This window comes from Pristis pectinata, chromosome 2 (assembly GCF_009764475.1).
Source record: "Pristis pectinata isolate sPriPec2 chromosome 2, sPriPec2.1.pri, whole genome shotgun sequence".
Classification (NCBI taxonomy): domain Eukaryota; kingdom Metazoa; phylum Chordata; class Chondrichthyes; order Rhinopristiformes; family Pristidae; genus Pristis; species Pristis pectinata.
Window position 1 is genome coordinate 19,036,887 of NC_067406.1, and position 26,076 is coordinate 19,062,962.

The 26,076-nt window shown below is 44.5% G+C and overlaps 1 protein-coding gene across 1 annotated transcript in view; it reads right to left on the reverse strand.

The window, feature by feature from the left end:
• LOC127580682 (lysine-specific demethylase 3A-like) overlaps window positions 1–22,525 on the reverse strand; it is a 63,491-nt gene extending 40,966 nt beyond the window's left edge. Inside the window, exons 1-7 of the mRNA XM_052034396.1 lie at window positions 22,296–22,525; window positions 16,328–16,471; window positions 11,673–11,786; window positions 10,071–10,176; window positions 7,916–8,040; window positions 6,319–6,415; window positions 3,946–4,478 (exon numbers count right to left, since the gene is read on the reverse strand). Of these exons, the coding sequence (XP_051890356.1) occupies window positions 3,946–4,478; window positions 6,319–6,415; window positions 7,916–8,040; window positions 10,071–10,176; window positions 11,673–11,786; window positions 16,328–16,471; window positions 22,296–22,460 (1,284 nt within the window). The 5' untranslated portion in view covers window positions 22,461–22,525. The remainder of the gene's footprint in view (window positions 1–3,945; window positions 4,479–6,318; window positions 6,416–7,915; window positions 8,041–10,070; window positions 10,177–11,672; window positions 11,787–16,327; window positions 16,472–22,295) is intronic.
• Between the last annotated feature and the right edge of the window lie 3,551 nt (window positions 22,526–26,076).

A 26,076-nucleotide genomic window follows, 5' to 3' on the forward strand; every position in this document is an offset into this window, starting at 1 on the left:
CCAATTATTTTATTTGACCCTTTTAGAACCTGTTCCTTATCTCTTAACATCATCAATGCATGGTTAGCAATAACACTATTACAGCGCCAGCGACCCGGGTTCAATTCCAGCCGCTGTCTGTAAGGAGTTTGTACGTTCTCCCCGTGTCTGCGTGGGTCTCCTCCGGGTTCTCCTGTTTCCTGCCACATTCCAAAGACGTACGGGTTAGGAAGTTGTGGGCATGCTATGTTGGTGTCAGAAGTGTAGCAACACCTGCAGGCTGCCCCCAAAATATTCTACGCAAAGATGCATTTCACTGTGCGTTTCGACGTACATGTGACTAACAAACAAATCTTATCTTTTACCTTGTGAAAGTTCTGCATTCTTACCACTCTCTGATTAGAAAGTTCGCAGAATTCACAAAAATTGGTGGATTTGTGTATAGTGAAGAAGACTGTCAAAGGATATAGCAGGATATAGATCAGTTGCAGATATGGGCAGAGAAATGCAGATGGTGCTTAACCTGGGCAAGAGTGAGGCGTTGCACTTTGGTAGGTCAAATGCAAGAGAAAAATATATGCTAAATGGCAGGACTCTGAGGAGCATTGATGTACAGAGATATCTTGGAGTGCAAGTCCATAGCCCCCTGAAAGTGGCAACTCAAGTAGATAGGGTGGTAAAGAAGCCGTAAGGCATACTTGCCTTCATCAGTCGGACATCGAGTACAAGAGTCAGGAAGTCATGTTGCAGCTGTATAAAACTTTGGTTATGCCAAATTTGGAGAAATGTGTTCAGTTCTAGTTGCCCCATTTACAGGAAGGGTGTGGCGGCTTTGGAGAGGGTGCAGAAGAGGTTCACCACAATGCTGCCTGGATTTGAGTGTGTTAGTTACAAGAAGTTGGACAAACGTGGATTCTTTTCTCTGAAGTGTTGGAGGCTGAAGGGAGACCTGAAAGAAGTTTATAAAATGAAGGGGCATAGATAGGGTAGACAGCCAGAGTCTTTTGTCTGGGGTAGAAATGTCAAATACTAGATTGACGGGGGGAACGGTTAAAAGGAGATGTGCGAGGCAAGTTTATTTAAAAAAGGTGGTAGATGCCTGGAACACACTGCCAAGGGTGGTGGTGGAAGCGGACATAATGGGGGCATTTAAGAGGCATTCTGACAGGCACATGAACATGCAGGGAACAGAGGGATATGAACTACGTGGCGGACAGAATTAGTTTAGTTTGGCATCATGCTTGACACAGACATCGTGGGCTGAAGGGCCTGTTCCTGTACTGTACTGTTCTATGTTCTGGGTAAAGATGTTTTTCCTGCATTTGCTGCTACATTTACCAGTGAATATCTTATACCCAAGGCCTTCAGTTTTGGTCTTGCCCAGAAATGGAAACATCTGTTTAAATCCCTCCATTAATTTTAAAGATTCCATTAGTCTTTTTTCTCAAGGAAGAGAGCCCCAAGGCCATATTCAGTTCCGATGTTTCTTGATTTTTTTTCTACTGCACCATCTCCAGCGCCTCTACATCCTTAAGTTTTAAAGAGACCACAAGTGCTCAAACTATTTATATTTTCCAATCATCTCAACATCATGCAGTTCAGCTCGAGTGCAGGCTGCAAGTAATTAGAAAGCTAAGAGTGTCATCATTCATAGCCAAACGAATGGAATACAAGAGTATGGAAATGTTATTGGCCACTGGTGAGACCACATCTGGAGTACCATGTACAGTTCTAGTCTCCTTATTCAAGGAAGGATGTTAATGCATTGGAAGCAGTTAACCAGACTAACATCTGGAATCAGCGGTTCACCCAGTTTGTATCTGCTGGAGTTTTAAAGAGTGAGAGGGAACTGAATGAATCACAAGATTCATTCAGTCCTCTTGTGGCCACCAATTCAGCCCTGGGGAAAAACCTCTGACTATCTACCCTATCAATACCTCTCATCATCTTATACATCTCAATCAGTCCCCCCTCATTCTCCGTCTCTCCAAGGAGAAAAGGCTGAGTTCCCTCAACCTGTGGTTAAGAAGGCATATGGTGTATTGTCCTTCATCAATCGGGGAATTGAATTTAGGAGCCGAGAGGTATTGTTGCAGCTATATAGGTCCCTGGTCAGATCCCACTTGGAATATTGTGCTCAGTTCTGGTCACCTCACTACAGGAAAGATGTGGAAGCCATAGAGAGGGTGCAGAGGAGATTTACAAGGATGCTGCCTGGAATGCGGAGCATGCCTTATGAAAGCAGGTTGAGGGACCTCGGCCTTTTCTCCTTGGAGAGACAGAGGATGAGGGGGGACCTGATTGAGGTGTATAAGATGATGAGAGGTATTGATAGGGTAGATAGTCAGAGGCTTTTCCCCAGGGCTGAATTGGTAGCCACAAGAGGTTTAAGGTACTGGGGAGTAGATATAGAGGAGATGTCAGGGATAACTTTTTTCACTCAGAGAGTGGTGAGTGCGTGAAATGGGCTGCCAGAAATGGTGGTGGAGGCGGATACGATAGGGTCTTTCAAGAGACTGTTAAATAGGTACATGGAGCTGAGTGAAATAGAGGGCTATGGGTAAGCCTAGTAATTTCTAGGGTAGGGACATGTTCGGCACAGCTTTGTGGGCCGAAGGGCCTGAATTGTGCTGTAGGTTTTCTATGTTCTATACTGAGGCATCTTGACAGAGTAGGTGCGACGAGCAGGTTTCCTCTTGTGGGAGGATTTAGAACTGTTTAAAGAGATTATCCAATAAAGACAGAGACAAGGCAAATTTTTTTTTCCTCAGAGGGTAACAAGTCTTTGGAACTCTCTTCCTCAAAAGGGCACTGGAAGCCAAGACTGAGCTCAACAGCAGAGGTAGATGGGCACTGAAAAAGCAAGGGGGTGAAAGGTTACTGCAGGTGACAGGACTCTGGAATTGAGATGATGATCAGATCAGCAAGTTTGTGTGCCAAGTGGTGACTTCTGTTTTTAATTCCTAGAAATGTTCATTGATTGCTTTTGTCTTAATTTGCACATTTGCAGGATGTGGACATTACTGGCAGCATTTATCATCTACTTGCCCCTGAAGCGAGGTGGCTGTTAAAAGTCAACCAGATTGGTGGGTCTTGCAGATGTGGCTAAATGACACACCAGTCAGTGCAGCTGCCTCACTGCTCCATGACATTGGGTTCGATCCTCATCGCGTGTGTGTGTGTGTGTGTGTGTGTGTGTGTGTGTGTGTGTGTGTGTGTGTGTGTGTGTGTGTGTACGCGCATGCGCGCGCGCGCCTGCGTGTGACTATGTACTGAGAGGTGCCCTCACACATGCCCACCTAAGTGTATGTATTTAATGCCATGCACCAGTTGTCTTGGTCCCTCTGGCCACTGGACCAAGGCCACATTCTGTCAAGCCGATATGGTTGCTGGTGTGCAGCCACTACCCTACAGTAAGTACAACTTCCACTCCACAATATGAGACTGGGGACCTGGAACATCGACATTTCTGGACAATCCCAACCACACTAGACTTGAACGCCACTCTGCTATCATAGCTCAGGAATTCAGACAACATCCCGTGAAGGAATAAGTCAAGGTTTCTGTGTGGTTTGCATGTTCCCTGTGACCACATGGGTTCTCTCCCAAGTGCTCTGGTTTCCTCCCACATCCCAAAGATGTGCTGATAGATTAATTGACCACTGTAAATTACCCTTTGGCAGAGGAAACTGGATGGAATTGATGGTCATGCGAGAGAGAACAGATGTCAGGGAAGTAAATTGGGACTGATGGGAATATTCTGAGAGTTGGTAGAGACTTAATGAGCCAAATGGGCTCCTTCTAGTCAAGAGAATATGAAAGTACCGCAGATTTCCTTCCTTGGAGGATATCCGTGTCCCACATGGGATTTTTACAACCAAGCTAAACGTAAACTGGTATTGTGTGTATTAATTGTGAGCACTGAAGACCAGTAAAAGAACAAATCAGAAGTAAAACAAGCCTTACCTCAAAGGGAGAACAAATTGTTGTTTCTTTACTTGAGAGCATGAATGCAGGGCGAGGTTTCTGAAGGCTCGAGGCACCAGGCGCTGCACTCGCTGACGGTACAGCGTCTCGAAGGTTGGTCCCAGGCTGGACTTTGTCCTCCACCACCACCGTCCGCCCATTATCCATAGGACGGGTCGAGAAAGCCAGATTAAAGCTACTCCAGCTGGTACTAAACCCAAACAAAGCCTTTGGTTTCTGAGGAGCTGGAACAGTCATACTTTCAGGACCTTCCTTTGCAAGAAGTCCGTTTTCATGGCAGGTTCTGGATTCCAGTGGTTGTTGCACCTTCTCGCCCTGCTGCCCCGTTAATGCTGCCGGAGCAGGGAGGGCTGACCGGTCAATGCTGTGCTGGGCCTCATTCACTGCAGAGACCCGCTCCTTCCCGCAGTACTCGCTCTCCGCCACTGGTACACTCTTTGCCCTTTTGGCTACGTTGTCATCCTGGGCCTCAGGAGACTTTCTTTTTGTACATTGTGCTTTTGTGGATTTACCTGCATTAAACATACATGAAGGTAGTGCAGAGCTGAACACAAATGATTACAACACTAAAAACATGCATCTCTGTAGTATGACAGAACAGTGCAATATCTTCCCGAGACAAAGGATTGCTTGATGGCTCTCAGCCTTTACTTGGAGTTCAGAAGGATTGGAGGGGGGGAGGGTGGAAAAAGGGGGGAATCTCATTGAAATCCACCAAATACCAAAAGACCTGGATAGAGTGGATTTGGAGAGGATACTTCCATTATTAAGAGTCAGGCTCCTGTACCTCCTCCCTGGTGATAGTAACGAGAGGAGAGCATGTATCAGATGGCAAGGGTGTTAGCGATGGATGCTGCCTTCTCCAGGCGCTGCCTCAAGCACTCTCAGACTCTTAACACTTCCCTACACACTTGGGGCAATATACAGCAGCCAATTAACCTACCAACCTGCACGTCTTTAGTATGTGGGAAGAAACCATGCTGACTGCACCTGAGGTCGGGATTGAACCCAGGTCTCTGCTGCCCCAAATATTCAAGAGGCAGGGAGTTCCAAGGTACAGGATGGCAGATGCAAGCCCACAGTTCTTTCCATTTGTACGGACGCAAAGCGGATTTAGACAAAATATTTAGAGAATCATCAAAAAGCAGCCCAAAGATATTTTAACTACTTTTCTTAAAGGTGGCAGGGTTTTTTTTGGGGGGGGAGGGGGGGGGGGTGTGGGGGGGAGAGGGGGATGGGCACCCTTCACTCTGCCAAGTGAGCCACTGACCTCCCAACCCCTGAGCCAAGGATCATTTTGTTGCTTAAACAGAAGTCTTTCCACGTGAAAGCCAATTACAGGTTATTTATCTCTTTCTGAAGGAAGTTGCAACATACAAGATATTAGCAGTCAGGTTAATTTGTAACTGACCTTGAACCCACTATGACAACTTTTGAGAGAATCACTGCAAGAGATAGGGCAAGTTAACTGCTAATGCAAATGATCAACATAGGGTTGTTAAGAAGACGTATAGAGCGTTGGCCTTCATTAGTCAGGTTACTGAGTTCAAGAGCCGAGAGGTAATGTAGCAGCTCTACAGAACTCTGGTCAGACCACACTTGGGAGTACTGTGTTCAGTTCTGGTCGCCTCATTATAGGAAGGATGTGGAAGCTTTAGAGAGGGTGCAGAGGAGATTTACCAGGATGCTGCCTGGATTGGAGAGCACGTCTTATGAGGATAGGTTGAGCGAGCTAGGGCTTTTCTCTTTGGAGAAAAGGAGGATGAGAGGTGACTTGATAGAGGTGTACAAGATGGTAAGACGCATAGATCGAGTGGACAGTCATAGACTTTTCCCAGGGCAAAAATGGCTAACACGAGGGGGCATAATTTTAAGGTGATTGGAGGAAGGTATAAGGGGCATGTCAGAGGTAAGTTTTTTTTTACACAGAGTGGTGGGTGCATGGAACACACTGCCTGCAGAGGTTGTGGGGGCAGATACATTAGGGACATTTAAGAGACTCTTAGATAGCCACATGAACAATAGAGATATGGAGGACTATGTGGGAGGGAAGGGTTAGATAGATCTTAGAGCAGGATAAAATGTCGGCACAACATTGTGGGCCAAAGGGCCTGTACTGTGCTATGTTCAATATTCTAACAACACTCTTAAATGAAACGTGAAAATGCTGGAACCACTGCATAGATGCTGCCGGACCTGCCGAAAGGGAAACAAGGGTTAACGTTTCTGGTCTGAGACCCTTCACTAGATCGCTGCTAACTTTCACAACTGTACCCATGCCCCAAAATAATCCAGCTCCCTGGAGATCAGTTAGTAACAAAACAGGTGAATGAAAAGCCAAGTGGAACTCACCAGATTCAATTTCCTCTCTGGTCAGCGCCTCAACATCTTCTTCAGTATGAAAAGCCATGTGAATCAGAGCAGGGTCAACAATTTGCTTCTCTGGCAGCTGCAACAGACAAACAAAAGATTTTTCTGCTACTTAAATACTCCAGGGCAAAGCTCAAAAAACATTTGCACAAAGCAGGGTGCCAAATGAAGGAAAAACAAAAGAGTTGAAAGACTTCAATTTTGGAACCTGCCGCAGGCTCAGCCCTGGAAAGGAGGGAGACAGAATTAACAAGGAGGTTCTACGAATTCAGGGACGAGAGACTGTGCATCTTTACAAGTACACAGGTTAGTATAAAGACAGTTCAAGTACAACTACAAAGTTCAGCTCGTGGATGCATATTGCCAGGGATGACCTGTGTTTTACTTTACCCTATAGAAATTGGTGCCCAACTTGAAGAATCCAAATAAAAGCATTCCTGCATGCAATTATAAGCTGGATAAGCTTCAAACCCTGGGTGTTCAACGTTTCTCGGACTAAACATGCAATTTATGAAATTCTGCTTCCATGACTTTATTGGAAGTGCATTTCAGGAATGGAATACAGCATGCAATCTTACTAGGTTATGTACCTAGTGCTGACTAGCTAGCCATCAACATTCTCTCAAATATTAAATACCCTAGTCATATTTCCTCACAAGAAGCCATTTAGCCCACACTGTACCTCTGTAATAATAAACCAATCTGTCCCATTCACTCACTTGTTTCCCTGTCACTTATTCTCGCTTACATGCCCACCACCTCCTCCAGTTCTCCTGCCACCCACCTACGCTGGAGTCAATTTTAACAACAGTCAATCAACCAACCTGCACATCTTTAGGATGTGGGAGGAAACTGGAGCACCCAATCCACGCAGTCACAGGGAGAATATGCAAACTGCATTCAAATAGCACCCGAGGTCAGGATATAACAACTGCTCTGCCCAGGACAGCAAGAAATTGCAGAGAGTTGTGGACACAGCTCAGCACATCAGAAACTAGCCTCCCCTCCATGGACTCTGTCTATACTTCTCGCTGCCTCAGTAAAACAGCCAGTATAATCAAAGACCCCACCCACCCAGGATATTCTCTCTTCTCCCCTCTCTCATCAGGCAGAAGATACAAAAGCCTGAAAGCACATACCCCCAGGCTCAAGGACAGCTTCTACCCCACTGTTATAAGACTATTGAATGGGTCGCTAGTACGATAACATGGACTCTTGACCTCACAATCAACCTCGTTATGACCTTGCACCTTATTGTCTGCCTGCACTGCACTCTCTCTGTAACTGCTACACTATTATTATTTTACCTTGTGCTACCTCAGTGCACTGTATAATGAATTGATCTGTATGGACAGCATGCAAGACAGGTTTTTCACTGTACCTTGGCACAAGTGACAATAATAAAACAATTCCAATTTAACATGGGGTCGCTGGAGATGTGCTTCAACAGTATTAAATGCAAGTCATGGCATTTTAGTAGGCACCAAACACATCATTAGGGACCACATTTTAAATTCCATCGTCTTTAGTGGATAAATAAAACTTGCTCAAATTTTAGGCAGCAAAGGATCTTCATTACCTGCTCACTTGTGATCTGCAGTAAGCGCGTTGTTAAATCGTGATGAGTCACTGTGGCTGGACACCAATGAGTAGAAGATTTCAAGTCATACACCTTAACTTTATAGCCAGTCAGGTTCCTTGTACCTGGTGAACAGAGGAATACAGGTCAAATGTAAGCACAACAAAATGAGAAGTTTATGGCTATCAATGAGGTTCAGAGTTCCACTTTGCCAAGCCACTCACAAGGTACGTTTACAGATCCACATTCTTAAAATTCATTGGCTCTTTCTATTTGGAAGTCGGAAGCCCAGACTTCAAGGATTATTTTCACACTTTTATCTATGTGGATCAACAATGCAAATAGAACTTGATACAAAACCCACAGGCTAGTCTAAGTTGACAGTTGCTTGTGTTATCTACCTTTTAAATCAGATAAGAAGCTCTCTTAGATTTGTGTCAAGGCAGAGAAATAAATATTCCAAATGCCAGAGATACAAATTCTGGTCTGTCGTCAATCCCTTCCTGGGCTCCACAGCATGTCACTCCCACAGATGAAATTAGTAACAGGTCAGGAAATTCATTCACACTGACTTACGTCTTCACGTACAATTGCATAAACCATAATAACAGCATTGTCTTATGATAGGAACTTTCATGTTCCTATTTCACAAGTGTTGCTTCAACCACAAAGATAATTCAACCTCAAATAAGTTAAAATAAACATTAAGTAAATAATTGGAAGTAAACATAAAGATCGACGGTATTGTACCACGTGGATAAATCAAGTAGAAGTTATAATGAGATGTATTTCAAGCTGGATGTCTGCAGGTGAAGTGGGTAGCATAAGAATACAAGAATGAGATGCCGGAGTAGGCCTTTCACCATTAGCCTGCTTCATCACTCAGCAAAGGTCATAGCTGATTTTTCCACTCATTATCATGTTGCTGTACCATCCTCATATTCTTTGATTCTCTTAATATCCAGAAATCTATTGACCTCTTTTTGAGTGAACTCAACAATCAAACCTCTAAAGTGCTTGAGGGTGGAGATTCACCAGCCTCTGCGTGAAGAAGTTTCTCCACATCTTAGTAATAAATGTACTATCCTTTTTACTGAGACCATGACCACTGGTTCTAGACTCCTCAGCTGTGAAAATCATCCTCCCTGCATCCACCCTGTTGGAAATTTCAAACTTGGCGGAACTGTGGGCCTAGTTTACTTAACCCTCTGCTCACAGGGAAATATCCACCACCCTTGGAAACAGTCCAGTGAACCTTCACTGCACCCCCACTATGGCAAGTATATCCTTTCCTAGCTAAGGCACCCAAAATTGTACACAATACTCCAAGTGCGGCACATCAATTGCAGTATGGCACTTTTACTCCTGGAATCATAACCTAAGGGGGAAATGAACTATTTGCCAACCTAACCTCTTACCGTACCTGAACGCTGCCTTTCAGTGACTTGTGTACAAAAATCACTCGGGTCCTTTGAACATCAACATTACCCACTCTCTCACCATTTAACAAACACTGTTTTTCTGTCTTGTGCATCAAAGTGTATAATGTCACGACTTTCCACATTATATTCCGTCTGCCATGATCCTGCCCACTCACTCAGCTTGTCTATATCCACTTGAAATTACTTTACATCCTCCTCCCTTCACATAATCCCATGTTTGGTATCACATGTGCTGGAAATGCTTGGGGAAGTTCATACAACCACAATGGAAAAAGAAATATAACTAACGTTTCAGATCAAGTCCTCTTATTGGAACACGAAAAAGTCAACAATTTGACAAGTCCCTCTCCCTGACCCACACAACCCAAAACTCTGTAACATGACAGACAGAACTACACTGAAGACTTGCAGATCTTCACTGCACAGCTTACAATGACTGGCACTAACTCATACCTTTCCATTTCTGATGCTGGATGGACTGTTGTGCATTTTCTATTTCAGATTTCCAGCATTAAGCATTTCCTTTCAGCGATTCCCCTTACAACCCAGTTTGTATGACAACAATAATGGCCACCAAAGAAAACCTTAAATACAGATGAACAGACTGCAAGGAAAATTAACCATAATATAAACCAGGTAATTAAATTTTCAAAAAGTAACTACTTAAATGATAGAGATAAATAAAATCTTATTTATAGTAAATAAAGACTTACCGTAGAGGAAGAGTTCTCGTGATGATTGCTTAATGAACCAGCTCTTAATCTTGGCACAGACTTCCTTGTTATCCCGAAGAGATTGGTCCCAACAGTCCATGTTCATCTACTCACATTTACAATGGAAATTTTATGAGGAAATCAACAAAACGTTATGCATTTCAATTTCAATACATGAACATTGTACAGGAGTTTTTACTGACGTAGGGGTTGAGGGAAGGAAGAACAAAGAAATCAACATTGGTCTTAAACAGGCTTTGTGGGAAGGACTTAACTGTGTGACTACAAATGAACAATGAATACTTTATTCATATGAAAGTGGGAGGTGGACGCCACAGGCTCTTAAACTATGATTTGTTAGGCCACTTCAGAGGAAGGTTGAGACATAACTGGTGCTATGCAGTGCTAAATTAGAATTAATTTTGATTTTTGGTCATTTGTTCAGGATGTTGCCAGCACTTCCGGTATTGTCCGTGAACCACGGAGGTCACGGAAGAGTCAACAATCACGTTGATAGGCCTAGAGTTGCACGTCAGACCAAGGTGGCAAATTTCATTCCTTGAAGAACATGGGTGAGCCAGTTGGGATTTTACAACAATCCACTAATTTCACAGTCACCATTATGGATAACAACCTATTAACGCCGGACTAATTTTAATCACTTGAATTCAAAGTCGCCAGCTACCGTGATGAAAACTGAACCCATATTGCTAAATCAATAGTCTATGCCTCTGAAAACTAACCCACTAATTTATGCCACTGCACCCTGTACTGCAAGTGAAAATCATCATTTATGGAGAACTAAGCTAATAATGAATTTAAGTCTTAACAACAAAAGTTACAAGTACAAAAGCAAGTTTCAACCCCAACCCAATGGAATACAATAGGATGGAGGTTAAGGAACTGGACTAGCAACCAAGAGGAATGGACTAATAATCAGGAGTCACAAGTTCAAATCTCAGTCTGGCAACTAGGAAAGTTAGTTTAATTAACTTAATTAAATCTATAACAAAAAAGACAAACTCTTGTAGAAATCCATGAGGATTTTGATTAAAGAAGAATTTTGTTTGGAAAAGAATATCAGCTGCTCTTCCCCATCTGGGCTATTTATCACTCAAAATCCACAGCAGCATGGTTAACTGATCTCCAAAGGGGCCTATCAAGCTGCTCAGGCTGAAGATATTTGGGATGAGCAATGTCAGAAATAACCCCCAGAATTTAGTAACAAACAGCAAGCAAAAAGTTGAAACACAACCAATCCCAATAATGCCAGTGAACGAAATAGAAGTTCAACCGGCCCAGCAGGAGAAGTGCTGGTTCATCACCTCAATCCTCTGAAGTCAGGCCTGGAAAACATTATTGGCAGGGAGATGCTTTCACTGACAGCCAGTATATCACTTCGCCACAGGGTTCAAAATCTGTGACCACGAAACCAAGGCCAAAGACAAAACCAATGCAAGATTTACAAGGTGTCTCAACATCAGGGGTACTGTCCTCTAGATAAAAACCGAGCTCTGCTTGGTGTTTGCGAAGGAGACCAGGATAGAATAGTGAACCAGCCCAAATAGGCTCCTGCTTCCAAAGGCGTATAGAATCAGTTACCTTCAAGGACTGGAGAGGGACATCTTTTTGGAGAAACATTCGGTGCTTGTCGGCAAGAAATTCCACAGGAGTTATCGATCCAATCCCAACCTTGTCGGTCAAGCATTTAAATGTCTGGGATAATCACACAAGAAAGCTATGAGTGCTAAAAAAAACTTAGAGTATTCAACTACATAAAAACAGTTACTGCACAAACTTAGGCCCAAAACAGGAGCACAGCATTTCTCAAGAAGGAAGTAAAACAGGCACAGTTTACCTGGCTGCTGTCACAATTTCAGTGTTCCTTTCAATGAAAGGACATAGAAAAATCGGTGGCTGAAACTTTTAATGCAAGAGACCGACAACAAATCCATATCACATCTTGGATCAAAAAAATGTTGTCAACTGAAAAAATCCCAAGTGAAGCAAGACGAGGAAAAGCGAGTCAATCAACCAAAGCTGACAACATTATCCGAAAACTGCTCAAGTCCTGCCCCACTCTGAGCTCCCATCCTAACCCCACCACGTGTCCCTCATACAACTGCGTACATTGCCCCATTGATCTGAAAGGAGTCACTTTGAAATCCTTTACCCTCACCTTCAAGCTACAACCCAGCCTTATCCATCCTCACACCAAATATCCAGCCCCATCCACCCTTCTTCCCCACTGGCAAGTATTTCCAGAGCCTGTGGAAATAAAACAAAAACTGCAGGAACAGACCCCTTGTTTGGCCATGCTCATGGCCTCCTCTGAAGTTATTTTTCCTTTATTCTCTCCTGCTAATGGTTACGTTGCTTCCTGACCAGAAAGCACAGAGACATTGTTCCATCTCTTACCAGATGTCAACTCTAGAGTAAGAAAGTTACAGTCCAAATAATTAGTTTCAATCAAGCAAAATACTAACTAAAAAAGGAGTTCCCCGATACAGGTGGTAGTAGAGGAAGGCGGAAGGGAGAGAGAAAATGGCACTTTACTTTGTATGGAACTATTGGAACAGAGAACACTTGACCTGGGAATGTTGGTGTCAATTTTGGATCACCTCCAATCAGGAAGACAAAGAATTTTGCACATCATAACATGTATGTATCAGTGATGCTCATGATTAAACTTCATTATTTAAGGTTTTACATATTTCTGGGGAAGACTGATACAGACTAACCCACAGGTCAGTTTACGGGGCTTCCCACAAACCTTGAAATGACGCAAAAGTGAAGGGATCCATGTTAAAGAGAGAGTATCTGTGCAACAACATCACTTGGAAAGAGAAATTGACAGAGGGTCCACAAACATTAACTTCAAAAGGACGTTCGGACTCAGAGTCCAAACAGAATGCCTGGTGGCACAGCAGTCAGTGCTGCTGCCTCACAGCTCGATAGAGCCAAGTTCAATTCCGACATCAGGCGCTGCCTGTGCATGTTCTGCGGGACTTTCCTCTGGGTCCTCTGACTTCCACTACCTCCCAAAGCAGGGGTCATTTGGCTGCTGTTAAGTATCCCTTAATGTTAGGTCAATGGGCAAAGGTGAGAGAGAATAAGTTGCAGGAGAACAGGGCTATAAGGAAAGGGGGAATGGGATAATGGGGATGCTCTCCTGGGAAGATGCATGGACCTTATAGGCCAAATATAACTATAACAATGGAGAAGGAGGACAAGGGATTCTAAATCTGGTAATGGAAGTTTCACCTGAATTTCCACTGACAACAGAGTGGGAAGCAATCACAGAAAATATTACTACTCAAATACAAATATAACCAAATTTTAATGATTATAATTACTGTTAACAATTACATTAATGCTTTGGATGAAAAGATGCACAGTAACATATCCCAGCTTTGTATCATTAGCAAATTAGGGGAAAAGCAAGCTGCATGGTTGATGTAAAGAGCTCGCGAATGGATAGACAGGTTAGATGTGTGGGCAAAAAGATGCTTGGATGGAATATAATGTAGGAAAATGCAAGATTTTTCATTTCCAATAGCAAAACAGAATACATATTAAATGGTGGGAAACTAATAAATGCCTGCATGCACAGAGACCTTGTGCCAGTTCAAGAGAAACTAGAAATTAATGTGCAGGTACAACAAGCAATTAGGAAGGTAAATGGCCTTTATTGCAAAGAGGGCAACAATTCAAAACTAAGGAGGTCTTGCTGAGATCACGCAGTGCTTCAGCAGGACCTCATTTGGGGTACCCTATACAATTTTAGACCTAGTATTAACTTGTCAGTACAGTGCGGATCGACAAGATTAATTCCTTGAAAGAGAGAGACTGTCCAACAAGCAGAGGCCGAGTCAAATTGGTCTCTGCTCACTGGAGTTTAGAAGAATAAAAAGTGGTCATACACAGGCACACAAGGTCCTGCGAAGACATGGCAAGCTGGTGTTGAAAAGCCATTCTCCCAGGGTACAGAGTCTCTGGCTAAGTGGAGGGCTTGGGGCTTGTATAGGGGAGGGGGGTGGTCTTGCTACTTAGGAATAAGATAAGCAACTTATTTAATAATAACAGCAGAAAAACGCTGGATATACTCGATGTCAAGGGAGATATCATTAAATGGTTCGGATCAAAGACCCCTTACATATTGTGCAGATCCTGCCTGTCTTGCCGAGTGTTTCACTATTTTTTGTTTATATTGCAGATTTCCAATGTCTGCAATTTAAAAAAATTTCATTTACTCATTAATTTCTTTATTTTAAAGATGGCAAATTTCAGAAAGCCTCCACCGGGCTACAAGACGAAGACAGGATGCATAGTTAACAACAGCGCATCCCTTCCTGATGAGCTTAATGCATTCTCTGCGCGTTTTGAACAGAAGGGAAGTGGTTTGTCACCACCCACCCTGACAGCCTCCAATGCAACTGAACCCGTGGTCGCAAGATCAGTCTTCTGGAGAGTGAACACGAGGAAAGCATCTGGCCCAGATGGTATCCCTGGCCAAGTGTTCAGATCTTGTGCTGATCAGCTGGCAGGAGTATTTGCAGACATATTTAACCTCTCCCTGCTTCATTCTCAGGTTCCCACCTGTTTTAAGAAGACCACTATCATTCCAGTACTGAAGAAAAGCAAGGTAACATGCTTCAATGACTACCGACCAGTGGCTCTGACATCCACCATCATGAAGTGCTTCGAGAGGCTAGTCATGGCACGCATCAACACCAGCCTCCCAGACAATCTCAACCCACTGCAATTCGCCTATCGCCGAAAAAGGCCATCTCCCTGGTCCTACATTCAGCTCTGGAGCATCTGGACAGTAAATACACCTACGTCAGACTATTGTTTATTGACTACAGCTCCGCTTTCAATACTATAACTGCAAGCAAACTCGTCACCAAACTCTGAGACATGGGACTCAACACCTCCCTCTGTAACTGGATCCTTGACTTTCTCACCAACAGATCGCAATCAGTGAGGATAGGCAGCAATACCTCCGGCACGATTATTCTCAACACCGGTGCCCCACAAGGCTGCGTCCTCAGCCCTCTACTCCCTATACACTCACGACTGCATGGCCAGATTCTGCTCTAACTCCATCTACAAGTTTGCATATGATACCGCCGTTGTAGGATGTATCTCAAATAACGATGAGTCGGAGTACAGGAAGGAGATAGAGAGTTTAGTGACGTTGTGTTGTGACAACAACCTTTCCCTCAATGTCAGCAAAACAAAAGAGCTGGTCATTGACTTCAGTAAAGGGGGCAGTGTACATACACCTGTCCACATCAACAGTACTGAGGTCGAGAGGGTTGACAGCTTCAAGTTCTTGGGAGTGAACATCACCAACAGCCTATCCTGGTCAAATCACATAGATGCCATGGCCAAGAAAGTTCACCAGCGCCTCTACTTCCTCAGGAAGCTAAAGAAATTTGGTATGTCCCCTGTGACACTCATCAACTTTTATCATTGCACCATAGAAAGCATCCTATCTGGATGCATCACGGCTCGATGTGGCAACTGCTCTGCCCAGAACCGCAAGGAACTGCAGAGAGTTGTGGACACAGCCCAGCGCGTCACGGAAACCAGCCTCCCCTCCGTGGACTCTGTCTTTACCTCTTGCTGCTTTGGTGAAGCGGCCAGCATAATCAAAGACCCCACCTGCCTGGGTCATTCTCTCTTCTCCCATCAGGCAGAAAATACAGGAGCCTGAGGGCACATACCACCAGGCTCAAGGACAGCTTCTATTCCACTGTGATAAGACTATTGAACAGTTCCCTTGTATGATGAGATGCACTCTTGACCTCACAATCTACCTTGTTGTGACCTTGCATCTTATTGTCTACCTGCACTGCGCATCCCCCTTATCTGTGACACTCTGTACTGTTATTGTTTTTACCTGTACTACCTGAATGCACTCTGTATTAACTCAATGTAACTTCACTGAGTAATGAATTGACCTGTACGATCGGTATGCAAGACAAGTTTTTCCACTGTACCTCAGTACAAGTGACAATAATAAACCAATACCAATAGCCCAGAGGACAGCAGATATTGAGAGTATATTCAAGATTGAGATCAACAGATTTTGGACATCATTGGAGATATATGGAGAGTGAGAATGTAAAGTTGAAGCAGGCGATCAGTCACGACCTTAGTGAACAGCAAAAAATGCCAGAGGCACCATATGGCCTGCTTCTGTTTCTATATATCATACCAGATAACAAATACAAAAGGGTTCTTCATACCAGTACAGGCCACTGCACGCAATCCGCAAGTTCTTCAGTTTTCCTTTCAGCCAGGGCTAACTGGTCTTCGATCAGAAAGACACTCAGCTCCTCATCGTGAAGCTTTATCCACCGACACCAACTATCGTCAAACTCTAAAAAGATCTGCAGCAGGGCAAGAATGAATAGAACTTATCGACCCATCTTTATCCAACTCTCCAGTTATTTATACCAAGCTTTGTACATTGTAAACTTTACATGTAAACTGTTCTTGTTTCCAAACAAAAAAATGAGAAGAAGTGGGCAGGGGGAAAAATATTATTCGAGATTCATTACTGCAACATTAGCAACAGTTTGCATAGACTGAGAATTGTACATTCAACTGATTTGGCTGATTACTACAATTTTCGCTACAAAGTATTTGCAGCAGAACGCAGCCACAAAAATGTTTATGTACGTTTTATCTTTGGGACAAGATATAAACTTCATCCATGGATGTTTTTCCCATGCAACTTATTTCTCAACTAGTAACGGATCTGCATTTATATATTGCCAAACAGGTCTCAGACTGGTTTGCGATTTTCACATTACTGCACTGTTGGAGATTATTAGGTTTGTGGAGCTTTGCCCAGAGAGTCCTTGGCCTTTACTCATTGGCCTTTTTCAATAAATTTTTGGAGTCGATGTCAATCAGTTGGTTAACTTGGCAACACATGCAATCTATATATAGTCACAATGATCAGTGTGTGGGTATTTTTATTCATTACATTTGTCCTCCACAAGGGAAGGAAAACATCTTTGTCTGTGCAGATTGAATTAGCGCAAAGTGGAGCCGATGCAAAGCAGACTTTTTTCAACACCAGTTAGAATGCAAATCATGCTTGGCAGATTTCAGCAGAGGCTAAAAATAAGTGGTGAATACTGTTCTCCTCACCTGCAACAACTGTCTTCAAGAATAAGTGATTTATGAAATAGCCATTAAAGAAATGAATAATTTGAGTTCAAAGATGCAATGAATGTCTCTGGAATTCTCCTGTGAACACAAACAACTAACCATATGGAAATTTAATGATGACCTAATTCTTTAATCAACACTGAGCATCTTGCCCGATCAGCAAAAGTGAAGAGAGAATTCCAGAGACAAAAAAAAAGCTTTCTGAATAAGTGTTTAGGCCCTCGGAGGAGACAGCTTGTGGACAGACTGCAAGCGGAAGGCTCTTATGGAAGAGTTAAAAAAATTTGAGATCACAATGATCTCAAAGAGGGCCAAGGGATGGCAGATGCAATTTAACTGAGACAAGTGCGAAGTGATGAAATTTGGCAAGTGAAACCAGGGCAGGATTTGCACAGTAAATGGCAGGGTCCTGGGGAGTGTTGTAGAGACCTAGAGATACAAGCACACAATTCCCTGAAGTGGTGACACAGGAAGGTGTAAGACACACTTGCTTCACCGGATGGGGCATTGATTACAAGATTTGGGACATCATATTACAGCTGTACAAGACATTAGTAAAACTACACCTGGAATATTGTGCGCAGTTCTGGTTGCCATACTATAGGAAGAATGTCATTAAGCTGGCGAGAGCAGTGATGAGATTCACTAGTATCTTGCTGGGATTGGAAGGTAGTATAGGCTGGAACTGTTTCCCCTGGAGCATAGGAGACGGAGCGGTAAACTTAGAGGTTTATAAAATCATGAGGGGCATAGATAAGATGGATTGTCACAGTCTATTTGCCCAGGGTCTAGTTTTAGACATAGGTTTAAGGTAAGAGGGGAAAGATTTAAAGGGAACCCGAGGGGCAAGCTTCTCCCCCCATACAGTGGGTGGATATATGGAAAGAGCTGCCAGAGGAAGTGGCAGAGACAGGTACCATCACTACATTTAAAAGACATTTGGACAGGTATATGGATAGAAAGTATTTAGAGCGATAGGGGCCAAACTCAGGAAAATGGGACTATAGTTCAGGAAGGCACCTTGGATGAGTTGAGCTGAAAGGTCTGCTTCTGTGCTGTATAACTAATGAAATAAAATGTCTGCTTAGTAATATTTGTTGTGAGGTGGCTTCCAAAGTATGGCAGGTTTTCCAGAGTTTGACTGTGGATCTTTAATACCTAAGTGTTGTTGTGTAGACGGGGTAGATTCATAAAGGACCTTTGTTTGGCAGGAGGTAGGTGCATTTTCTCATCAGCTTTAGTGATTAAATCAACCATGGCTTTGACTTGGATCTGAATAAGCATCACCTTCATGGTGTAATTTGGTGACTGTGGTGACAGCCCTCCTATATGCTTCAGACATGGATGATCCAAGCATGCATTTCTGGAGATACCACCCACACTGTCTCTGCAACACTCTCTCAATCCACCGGCTAGATAACAAAACATTTTTGTTTCCCAGGCCAACAGCTTGAAGAAAATATTAGCAAGAGATAAACAAGAACCCTCGTTATAATCACATGAAAAGTGAAAGATAATCAAAATGAAAGGCAGGGTCCATTAAAACCTCATAGGGAATGTGAAGGCAGTTGCGCTTAGCTGTGGGCACTTCAGTCAAGACCAGTATTAATTGGTTTGAAACAAAATGCTGAAGACCCACTTTTCTAAAAATTCATGGAAAGCAAAGAGCGTGGAAAATAGGAAGTAGATTAGATGAAATAAGGCGTACTAATGCCAACCAGCGTTGAAGCAGAGAAGTCATTTGCACCAGACGGGATGCATCCTAGGCTGCAGAGGGAAGCAAGGGTGGGAAGAACAGGGACCAATCCTCCTTCAATATGGGAATGGTGTCAGAGGATCAGCGTTGAGGATGTTACACCCACATTTTTCCAAACAAAAAGGGAAAGAACCTGGATAACAAGCCACTCAGCCTGATGCCCGAAGTGCGAAAGGTTTGGAGACCATAATTTTTTATGAGAAAATTATTACCTGGGAGAACAAAGGTTATTAAGTGACGGACAACAATGGGTGCCTGAAGGTCAGCATGGACTCGGTGGGCTAAAGGGCCCACTTCCATGTTGTACCTCTCCATGACATCAACTTGTTAAAGCCAAATTACTCCCAATTACCTTGTCTGTGCCCCTGCACGAAGGCAGTGCAAATGACATCGTGTACATGAACTTTCAAAAGATGTATTATTTATAAGATATCTTTATTAGTCACATGTACATCAAAACACAGTGAAATGCATCTTTTTGCATGGAGTGTTCCGGAGGCAGCCTACAAGTGTTGCCGTATTTAAAAAGAGTCACAATAGACATCGGCAAAATTGAAACAGATGGAATTTAAAAGAGCAGACATCAAATGACCGCAAAACAGAGAGCAGGCGAGGCAGCTCCTGTGACCTGGACATTATTTACCCTTCCAAAAAGAATTATCACACTACCATCTCTGGGAGCTTGCTGTGTGCAATTTGATTTTCTACATCATCTCAGTGGCTGTGCTTCAATCACCTTAAAGTCTGTCCCAAGGTTATAAGATTGCCTTATGAATGCAATTTTCCCCCTACTGAATGGTTGGTTGCCTTTTGGAACAAAGGGAAGGTAACAGTGCACTGTTCTTAATTTTATCCTTTTAACATGTCATTGACCTAGATTTTGGGCACAGCTTAGAAGTGCAATAACCAATCAGGTGGACAGGAGGGCTGGCAAACTCACAGCAGATGAAGCTTAAATGCAGTGCAGTGTGAAGAGACATTTGAGAAGGAAAACATGAAACTGACAATACAAACTGAGTTGGATACAAATTTAAAGGGGGATGCAGGAGCAGAGGCACCCACAGGGCGGCGGACAAATCTTGGAGATGGTGGACAAGTGCTTAAATAACAATGTGATCCTTAGCTTCACAGAGAGAGTACAAAAGTAACGAAGTTTTAGGCATAGTAGTGTAGCAGTTAGGGTAACGCTTTACAGTGCCAGCGACCTGGGTTCAATTCTGGTGGCTGTCTGTAAGAAGTTTGTACGTCCTCCCCACGTCTGCGTGGGTTTCCTCCAGGTGCTCCAGTTTCCTCCCACATTCCAAAGACATACGGGTTAGGAAGTTGTGGGCATGCTATGTTGGCGCTGGAAGCGTGGTGACACTTGCGGGCTGCCCCAGAACACTCTACGCAAAAGATGCATTTCACTGTGTGTTTCGATGGACATGTGACTAATAAAGATATCTTATCTATGAAACACAACTCAGGTTGACTTGCAAGAGTTAGGAAGGATGTCAGGGCTGTAGGCTGCCTTACCAGAATGGTATCAGTGGTGAGGAATTAGTTATCTGGAGAAAGAAAATGGGTTGGATTGTTCCCCCGGTGAACAGAAAGTCAACAGGAGATTGGAGGGAAGGGATTAAAGGTTTTGAGTGCAGACATGGCTTTTACTGCCAGGAGGATTATTTACTGGAAGCATTTAAAATAACGTAGAATAGATGAAGATTTCCCTCAGAAATCGCCGAGTTTATAAGTTGGAACGTGCCTGCCTTGAAAAGCAGTGGAAGCAGACTCAACAACAACCTACAGAAGGACACTGGATCTCCATGTAAAATACAAGCAGGGTGCAGGGAAAGAGCAGGGAAGGGAGACTTTCTGAGAGCCAGTGCAAGCTCTTCCATTCAATGGTGCCGAGCTCCATAAACTGGAGCACACTGCCAAAGTGCACATTCAGCTACAGTAACTTAGGAAGCAGGTTCGGGCAGCTTCTGGAAACACGCACAAGAAGACAAAACCAATTGGTCAGAATATATTATCTGGGTCAGGTGCATTCTCATCTAACAGAGTCAAGGAAACAGAAAGTAGACAGCTATACTATCCGCAAAATAGAAAACGTCCCAGATCTCACACTACTGACTAGCAATTTTAAATCGTTTTCAAAAAACAATGAATTGTATGAAAAAGAAATCACTCAATAAGGAGGAAGTACTGCTCTAAAGTCACTCCCCAAACTCCAGTGCCTCTCACCCAGCCCTTCAATTGACCTTTTCCTCACCTCTCTGGACAACCCAAAGCCTGCCAATCCTCTTAGCCAGAAAACATCCTCTACGTTAAAAGCTGCTGCATACCTGCACGTTTCTGAATTTCTGGTTAATTATTAATCCCAAAGTATTTCTGTACCACAACTTTTTACAGTTATGGTAGAGAAAAATACATAGTTACATTAGATTACATTATTTCTGGGGATAACCTTAATTTATTAGGAATCACACATTGAGTAAGGGTACAATAGAGATATATCACACCACATCTGTGCTCCTCTTATTGAGTTATTTCCTCCTGTTTTTTCGCTAAAACATCTCCTTCACAGATGGATCGTTTTGGTATTGGCAGTGGCTTAGTTTCCGGCATTTTCTCGTTCTCAAAGCAAGTGCCAAACAGAAGGCACCGATCCTTAAAGGGGTTGACACTGGTGTCTCCACAACACTGCGGGGTCAAGTTCTTGAAAGCCAGCTGCACGCAAACTGAATCACGGTCGGGGCTTGTTTTCTTCTGCAAAGTTCACCTCGGTGAAACGAATAGAAATTATATTTTTTTTAAAATGGGCAAATTTTGCAACATTGTTTTGTATTAAATGCAAAACAACACAAATTGCACATCAGATTTGTGGAGGAGGACTCGAAAGCAGCAGCAGCAGCAGTACTGTACTGCCATCAGTGGGAAGAGCTCGGGGGGGGGGGGGGGGGGGGGGGGGGGGGGGAGGGGGCGTACAGGAGAGGAAGTTGTATCATTTGTAGCAAAATGTTTTTTTTTCCAACTCCCATGGACTTTGTAATAACCCAAACACCTGCTTTTTTGTTGAAACTAACGGCCTGTTGCACTTGGAAACTATGGCTTACGTTTACCTCATCACTAAATTACATCCCATTCACAAAGTGCACATTAATCCACACTAAATCCCGGGATTTCCCATCGCCGATCGGATCAATGCTTCACCATTAATCGCCACGCACGCCTCTGGACGCGGTCAACATCTCGCACTCGATTTCAAACGCGAGTTCGCCACCGGTTTCACCCACCACCAAATCCGCGCTGGCTGGATCTTTGTGGGAAATGGCTCTGACGATCCCCGCTCTCCAGTCCCACTCGGGCATCCGGCCGGGCTCCGGCGCTCGGCCGCAGCCGGACAGCAGGCAGAGGAAGCGCTGCCCCACCAGGCGCTCGGCGCCGCCCGGCCGAGACATGTCTCAACGTTCGATCCTCGGAACGTTCGCCCCGCCGCGTTCCACCCGCCCGCGCTACAACCCGCATCTCGTGCTGCCCGCACACACAATCCCCCGCCCCGCCCCCCTCCACGCCCATTGGCCGCCCCGCGCCGCCAGCCGTGACGTCCGCCCGTCAATCACCGTCCGCCTTCCCTCCCCTCCCGCGCACGGCGAGGAGCCGGGCCTTCCGTAGCCCTCCGCCCCACCCCCCACCACCACCTGCCGAGGAAGGAAATAGTTCCGCCGGCCCGGCGCCTCTGAAGTGCAGCAGCGCGGCGGGTGCAAGCGGCCGCTCCCCACGGCTGCGACCGGCGCGCCGCTCGTTGGCTGGCGCCGGCTGATTTGCTGCGATCGGAGCTCGGGAAGTTATGCCGGCCAGCGCGTGCGGGCGGCGTGCGACAATGTTTTGGTGGGGAGTGAGCCGGCCCATGTACGTGCCGGTCTGTGCGTAGACATCCAGGGTCGGCACAAGCCGGCCCTCTGCTGGCCAGGGCGCGCAGTGCAGCCGCCAGGTGCAGCGCCCACGACTCTTGCCATTTCCCAGCTCAGCTGAATCCTCCTGTTTGCATTTTCCTCCTCCCTGGGCATCCTCAGGATCATCACTTTTCATTGCAGTGGCATGGGTTCTGACGAGGCCAGTGCGGGGTGGGACGGGAGGTACTGGGTGGGCAGTTGGGTAGGGAGTTTGGAAGGTAGTTGGAGAGATGATGAAATTCACCACTGTCTCCAGTGCAGCCTTGAGTGGATGGAGGAAAGTAGAAATAATGAGTAGGTTTGCAGAGAGCAGCTTGCAACAAGTCGCCACACTCCAGCACCATCTTATTCTGGCTCAGATAGCTTCTATCCTGCTGTTATAAGACTATTGAACAGTTCCCTAGTACGATAAACTGGACTCTTGACCTCACCATCTACCTCATTATGACCTTGCACCTTATTAGCTACCTGCACTGCACCTTCTCTGTAGATGTGACACTTTACTCTGCATTCTGTATTGTTTTACCTTTTAGTACCTCAATGCACTGTGTGATGAATTAATCTGTACGAACGGTGTGCAAGACTTGTTTTTCACTGTACCTCGGTACAAGTGACAATAATAAACCAATTCCAATAACTTTCCAAAATGGTATTAAAGACCTAGACCTCAGACCTAGCAACAAATGACCTTGCACCTTATTGTCTACCTACACTGCACTTTCTCTGTTACACTTTATTCTGCATTCTGTTATTGTTTTACCTTGTACTACCTCAATGCACTGTGTAATGAATTAATCTGCATGAACAGTATGCATGACAAGTTTTTCACTGTACCTCAGTACGTGTGACAGTAATAAACCAATTCAATTCAATTCAAATTCATGGTCAACCAGCCAGCAATGATCCCTGCCCTCCTATATGTTTCTGAATCGTGGACAATGTACATATCTCAAGGCACTGGGAAAATACCACCAATGCTGTCTTCTACAGTTTGCAATACCATTTCACAATTGGCAGTTCACAATGCCATTTCAAATACTGCTTCTCTGTTTTGAGCGGAGAGGACCAGAGATTGCTGTGGGTTGGTGGGGATGTTACACTTTCTCAAAGAGGCTTCAACAACATCCTGGAATCATTGCTCTGTCCTTCTGATAAGGTAGTGCTGTGATGGAGCTCAGAGGAAGGAGATCAACAGCTGGATGTCGGGCATGGGAATGGTGTGGCCTTCCCATCATCTCAGTGTAATTGGGGCCCCAGTGCTGGGGAGAGGATACTGATTTCAGTTCACTTACCCTCCCGGTAGTCTTGGAGGACTTTGTGGGGATAATACTGATGACATCTCCTTGGTGTTTAGAGATGCCGGCTGTAAGTAGACCACGTCTCTGAAGGAGGACGGGATTACTGCTGTCTTGCAGACCATTAGATTTGTGTGTGGTTAGTGGACTTGATGTTATCTCCTTTCTTGAAATTTATAGGGATGATAAGCAAACCAACATCAATGTCCTTTTCCAGGACAACATCCTCAGTATTGGAGCAACACACAAAGGAGCTGGAGGAACTCAGGAGGCTCAGGCAGCATCTGTGGAGGGAAATGGACAGTCAATGTTTTGGGTCAAGACCCTTCATGAGGACTGGAAAGAAAGAGGGGCGATGGCCAGAATAAAAAGATGGTGGTGGGGTGGGAAGGTGTGGAGCAAGAGGTGGCAGGTGGATCCAGGTGAGGGGGGTGATAAGCAGGTGAGGGAGGTGGGGGGCTAGTGGGAATGATGTGAGAAGCAGGGAGGTGATAGGTGGAAGTGACAAAGGGCTGATGATGTTGGACTATGATAGGAGAGGACAGTGCACCATGGAATAAAGGGAAGGAGGTGGGGAGGGGAACCGGAGGGAGGAATGTGTGGATGATGGGCAGATGGAGATGGTAAGGGAGGGAAAAGAGATGGGGTGAAGGGGGCCAGTGGGATCAGAAAAAAAGGGGAAAGGGAGAGAGGTGGTTGATTAGCAGAAGTTAGAGAAATCGATGTTGATGCCTTCAGGTTGGAGGAATATGAGGTGCTTTTCCTCTAATGTGCATCTCGCCTCAACTTGGCAGTAGAGGAGGCCATGGACAGACATGTCGATATGGGAATGGGAAGTGGAATTAAAATGGCTGGCCACCAGGAGATCCCAGTTGGTATGGCAGATGGAGCAGATGGTCAATTCATTACTCAGTACAGTTACATTGAGTTAGTACAGAGTGCATTGATGTAGTACAGGTAAAAACAATACAGTACAGAGTAAAATGTCACAGCTACAGAGAAAGTGCAGTGCAGGTAGACAATAAGGTGCAAGGTCACAACAAGGTAGATCGTGAGGTCAGAGTCCATCTCATCGTATAAGGGAACCGTTCAATAGTCTTATCACAGTGGGGTAGAAGCTGTCCTTAAGTCTGGCGGTACGTGCCCTCAGGCTCCTGTATCTTCTACCTGATGGAAGAGGAGAGAAGAGAGAATGACCCGGGTCGGTGGGGTCTTTGATTTTGCCCTCATCAGTCACCTCAGATTCCACAGAACCTGAGAGGAAGTAAGTCATTTTTGAACTTGAGGGACTACCTAAGGAGGAGGGTTTGTGTGTTTGTGCATTCCATCCATCAGTTCTTCTGGGCCTCTGTCAGCTCAGGACAAATGGACTCAATGCTCACAATGCCATTTCAAATACTCCTTCTCCATTTTGAGTGTAGTGGGCCAGGGATCCCTGTGGGTCGGTGGGGATGTTACACTTTCTCAAGGAGGCTTCGACAAGATCCTGGAATCATTAATCTATCCTTCTGATAATGTTGGTGCATGATGGAGCTCAGAGGAGTGAGTTCAACAGTTGGATGTTGGCCTTGTGAAAGGTGATTCGAAGGAATTTCATTCAGCAGTTCAAGGATTAAAAGGTTAAGATATCCTTATGACCTTGCACCTTATTGCACTGCACTTTCTCTGTAGCTGTGACACTTTACTCTGTACTGTTATTGTTTTTACCTGTACTACATCAATGCATTCTGTACTAACTCAGTGTAAATGCACTGTGTAATGAATTGACCTGTACGATCGGTATGCAAGACAAGTTTTTCACTGTACCTTGGTACAAGCGACAATAA